The sequence below is a fragment of the Temnothorax curvispinosus genome, unplaced genomic scaffold (assembly GCF_003070985.1).
Source record: "Temnothorax curvispinosus isolate PA1 unplaced genomic scaffold, ASM307098v1 QBEX01004865.1, whole genome shotgun sequence".
NCBI classification, from domain to species: domain Eukaryota; kingdom Metazoa; phylum Arthropoda; class Insecta; order Hymenoptera; family Formicidae; genus Temnothorax; species Temnothorax curvispinosus.
Window position 1 is genome coordinate 1 of NW_020214645.1, and position 5,093 is coordinate 5,093.

The window sequence follows — 5,093 nt, forward strand, 5'->3', positions numbered from 1 at the left end:
GCCCTTCAAATTACATGACCACTCGCGGCTCGCCGTTACCCGCACAACTTGCTCCCGTTATCGCCACGCAAGGCATCACTCTCAATAATAGGGCCAAGACGCGACACGATTACGAACATAAATACTGTTATGCTCGCCGAGCGTTAGCCGCTCTCTCGCTCTTGCACACACTCGCGACGCGCACTCCGGCACTCGCTCAATAAATAAGGCTCGTTATTATATAAAAAGGAACACGTTTAATGAAGATTTGTTTATACACGGAGCTCGGGTTAACACGTCCGATCGTGACGGAAACCCGGAGCGAAATCTGACAGACGTAATTATCAATAACACAGCCGTCGCTAAGGACGATTCGCGACTTCTCGCTACGGGGCGACCCGCATGAGCGCACGGAACGGGCGTACAGCACGGGCGTAACAATACTATGGCCAAGACGCAACACGATTACAAACATAAACTCTATCACAATGAAACGCGATACGATTACTTACATTAATTCAACGAGACGCTACACAATTCGACCCGATTAATCCGATTCACATATCTCAACGCCACGCGACTGTCGGCCGTGGCGGTGCTCGCGGGGAGGGCACAATTGGTCTTTACGCACTAGAGAGCTCACTCTCGGCAAGGCCGTGGCACGATTTCCACCCGACTCTACTTTAATGCGAGCGCAAGGTAACGCACGCTCTGACCTCGCTGTCCACAGGTAATCCTGCGGCGCTCAGGTAACCGATGTGTGCCATGGGCCGATGCCTCGAGCAAACCCTCTTTTTCTTAACGCGGGGACGCCAGAGTGGTGACCTTACAATGTGTCGTCGTCCCTTCGGCAGTCCGGGCAGCTCGGGATTCGGGAGATGCGTCCTGTACTTTAGCTGGCACGACAGTGTCGGAAACGATGGCCTGCCGGGATCGCGCCGGTTCCCCGCGCCTGCGCTGTAGCGTGTCGCTCGACCGGATTGCCGATCCTAGCGCTTCCTGCGCCTAGGCCGTCCGTGCGCTGCTCCTTCCGGGGACGCCACTCCAATTCCAGGGCGCTCTCGTCGGCGCCTCAGCTTCTCGCGCGCTTCTCCTTCCGGCGGTTCCGCTGCAACTACCTCCGATTCGGCGCGGGTTTTTCGACTCAACCGGCTGTCCGAGCCGCGATGATCGAGTCGGCGTTCGGGGTCAGGCTGGCCGGGCCTCGGCCCCGTCCGCCGGCATCCCCTCGGGGTGACGGCCCCAGGGCTGCGCCTTTCCCTGGGCCGCTCCTCGGCACCCTGGTCTGACTGGCCTTTCGCTCGGGGGTGACCCGGGGTCTTCCAGATCGTTATACTGCCGCTGTTACGACCGAGTGCGGGGTGAACTCCGGCCGGCGACGCTCATGCACTTGCGGGGAGGTCCGGGCGATCCGACTTCCAGCCATGTCCCCTGGCCGTCTCCTTAATCCTCTGCCCTTCCTCGTTGCGGCTCCCGGCCGTTACAGGTTGACTCCGGTCACCACTGGCAATCCTTTAAAAACTTAACAACTAATTAGACCAATTACTAATACGCGACCGCCCTTCTCTCGCTCTAACGAGGAGGCATCCCCGAATTCCCCTCGGCCGAGCCCGTCCGGGAAGGAGACGCGACTTGTCACGTCACAATTATTATGCGTGCGATAGTTTTAAGAACATTGTACTTACTTTTTATACTTACCTTTATGTACGCCGGTTCCGGTGATGAGACGAAACGATTCCACAATGATCCTGGGTACCTGAAATATAAAAAGAGATTAGAAACGGGTTAAATTATCTGTATACTTACCTAGAGATTCGTGCGTCGTCAATGTGACTATTCAGTAGTCACTCGGTGCAAATCAATTGACTCCTTGCGCGATTACGCGTTTTTCGTCATTGCGACGGCGTGATTGGTTCACGCACGGCAGAGCGAGCGATAGCCAGTTCACGTCGTTCTACCTCGAGTGTAAAATCTCCAGAGTGTAGGTGCTGAGTCCTGACAACGACTCAGAGTATCTAAGTGCAGAAGTGCAAGTGGAGTCGTACCGTCTACACCTTGTGGTACGATCGTCCAACGGGAGAACCGCGCGGGATAAAGGCTTCGCGCCTAAATGACGGGCTCGGCGCATGCGCGAGGCTAAGGTGGGAGAACGACGATCGTTCCTCCCGAACAGTTCGCGAATATCCGTCGGACGAGTAACATCGTATCGTGTTGCTCATAAAAAATCCGCGTACGCGTATCCGCTAGCGTCAGTAGCGTGATTGAGTTAATTGTAACGACATTAATTGCGCGATATCGGGAAACTCAGGCAATTTTACGCGTTTATCGGTTTTAGCCGAATTATTTAGCACCTACCAAGATTATTAAATTGTTATTTGTTTATAATAATCCGAGAGTGATTGTTTGCGACCCCAGTGCATATCTTATCCACACCACCGTAGAGTACGCTTCGCATAACAAGGGCGTGGCCAACGGCCTTGAACGCGACGTAGAAAACGGCAGCCGTTGCTGAACGAAAGGACGGAGCAACGCAAACACGAATGCTTTCTGTGTTTCGGCTTCAAATACAGTGGCGACCGAATTATCAGCCCGAGTAAGTGGCTTAATTAATAATTTTTCATAATTTCATTCGTTAGTCCGGTCACAACCTTGGAATCGGCTGCTAGACGCTCCGTTCCAGCGTCAAGCCTGGAGAGCAGCGGCGGTACCTGCCAGCCAATCGGCGAACCAACAGCAGCAGCCGGGGATCAGGGCATGGAGAACTCGTCAATCGAGACCGTCGAAACAGCCAATAGGGAGGCAGACAATTTAGCAGACTGCAGCTTCGAGAGTATCGCGAGCACGCAGATTTTGGAGTCCATTCCCGAGGCAGTGGCGCAGGGGGTACAAACTCCCATGCTAAAACGGAGGACGGATGTACATTATCGCCATCTACACCATGACCCGGAAAATGGAACTAAAATCGGTCACGTGACATGGAGTGGGGGATAGTTTCTGGCACGGTCTTATGGCTGACATTTCCTGAGTCGGTTGTCGTGCTCAGTTGTGCTGGATTGTGCATCACATTTTTCTTAGACGCCACGTTTTCTTGTCGGATAGCATGCTATTCGGCCGTTATATTCTATTCGTTACTTTCTGGTTCGCGTGGCCCACTTTACACGAGTACACGAGTTCTCGGCCGCCAACCGCCTTTCTCCGATCGCGATCACGTCGCGGTCGTCGCGGATCCTTCCCGGCACTTTCCCGTCGACAGCAAAATACAGCGAGAACAAGTCAGCAAGCCAAAGCAAGGTAATTGCATGTTATAATATTAACACGGCCGCAGGGGGAAGTGATCCGCGCAATTCCTTGGGCCTAAGGTAAACGTCCCAGTGGCCGGACACATTGGAGAAAAATATTTACTATTTATTTGAACAATTAAAAATGAAAATAAGTTTTTTCCAAATTAATCGTTAAATATTAAAGTTTTTTTTACAATAATTATTATTTTTACAATAAGTATCAGATTATACGACCGTGTAAGATACAATCAAACAAGGGAAAACGCCGTAAACGGTCAGGATTGGATCTTGCTTGTCCGCATAATATATATTAATTTTTGAGTGTTTGATTATTATTTTTATTTTTAATTGTTCAAATAAATAGTAAGTATTTTTTTCAATGTGTCCGGCCACTGGGACATTTACCTTAACGCATCTATGGTACCCCGAGGTCACCACATCGCGGACATAAACACACAGTTACACTTATACTCATACATATACACATTCCAGTCTAAGAGAATAGGCAAAATAATATGAAAAAAGCAGAATAAATACATAGGTCAAGCAACATTGTGTTATATAGCTCCAGGACGGAGCTGAAGGCACTAAGTTCCTTTCAACCAAGGGAATAACAAAAAAATATAGTATTAACACACTTACACACATAATAATATTGTATATAACAATTATATGTACATGCAACACCGACAAATACACATTTATTTTATACACATTATTATATATAATATATAATATATATGATAAATAAATTTAATCCTTTTCCATGCAAAATATGTGTATTTGTCTGTGTTGCATGTACATATGATTGTTATATACAATATTATTATGTGTGTAAGTATGTGTGTTAATATTATATATATTTTTTTTTGTGTATATATCTCCACCCCGAAGCTATATAACACAACGTTGCTTGTATATATTAGTATAGATATATTTATATATGTTTTTATTTTAATGTATTTATTTATAATGTATATATTTATTTTAAGAAAAACTACAATGGTGTGGAAATGCTGTGTGCCAGGGTGCACATCATCTGCAAAAGTTCCTGCTCACATGTTGCCACGAGATGAAATAAAGGCTCAGGCATGGTTGAGAGCAATCGGAAGAAGTGATGTAATTGGTAAGTTTTTAAGAATTGATATATGTATTAATAATATTGTATTATAATATATAAAATAATATATAAATATATAAAATTATAATATATGTGGAATATTCTACATATATAAAAAAATTAAATTAATATTATATTTGTATTTTTTTATTTACAATAATTTATAAAAATGTCTGATAAAATGACAGTCTCATATTGATAATTTTCATATATATTTTACATGATAAAGAATTTCTTATAGTAATATGTTTCAATATGTATTTTTCTGTTACAGATGCAACAAAAGAAGCAAAGGACAAATTAAGAATTTGCTCCTTACATTTTTCTAAAAGTATGATAATACCTTATGGGCAGAAGCGGCGTCTTAAGGACACTGCAATGCCTACATTGTATTTATCATGTGCAAATATTGCAGCAGATATTCCCAGTACTAGTTCTGCTGATATTGGTAGTATTACTACATTACAAACTTCAGAAAATGTTGAAGTGAATTCTGATGTTGCCGCAGCTTCCGCAGAATCATGCGAAATGGTACAGCCGGTACAGCTAATTGTGAACATCAATAAAGTTCATATGACGGATGTTTGTAAATTGCGTAATAAACTCAGACGTTATCAAAAGCGACTATATAACACAAAAAAGAATTCGTATTTATCGCAAAAATATAAAAAACCTACAAGAGCACAATGTAAGTATATTATATATATATATAT

At 44.9% G+C, this 5,093-nt stretch overlaps 1 protein-coding gene across 1 annotated transcript; it reads left to right on the forward strand.

Annotated features, from left to right (window-relative positions):
* Positions 1–4,255: 4,255 nt before the first annotated feature.
* LOC112454187 (THAP domain-containing protein 2-like) lies at positions 4,256–5,068 on the forward strand (the record flags this gene model as incomplete). Its single annotated transcript, XM_025015431.1, has 2 exons — positions 4,256–4,386; positions 4,655–5,068. Coding segments are annotated over exons 1-2 (538 nt in total), but the record flags the coding sequence as incomplete, so codon positions are not given.
* Positions 5,069–5,093: the final 25 nt, after the last annotated feature.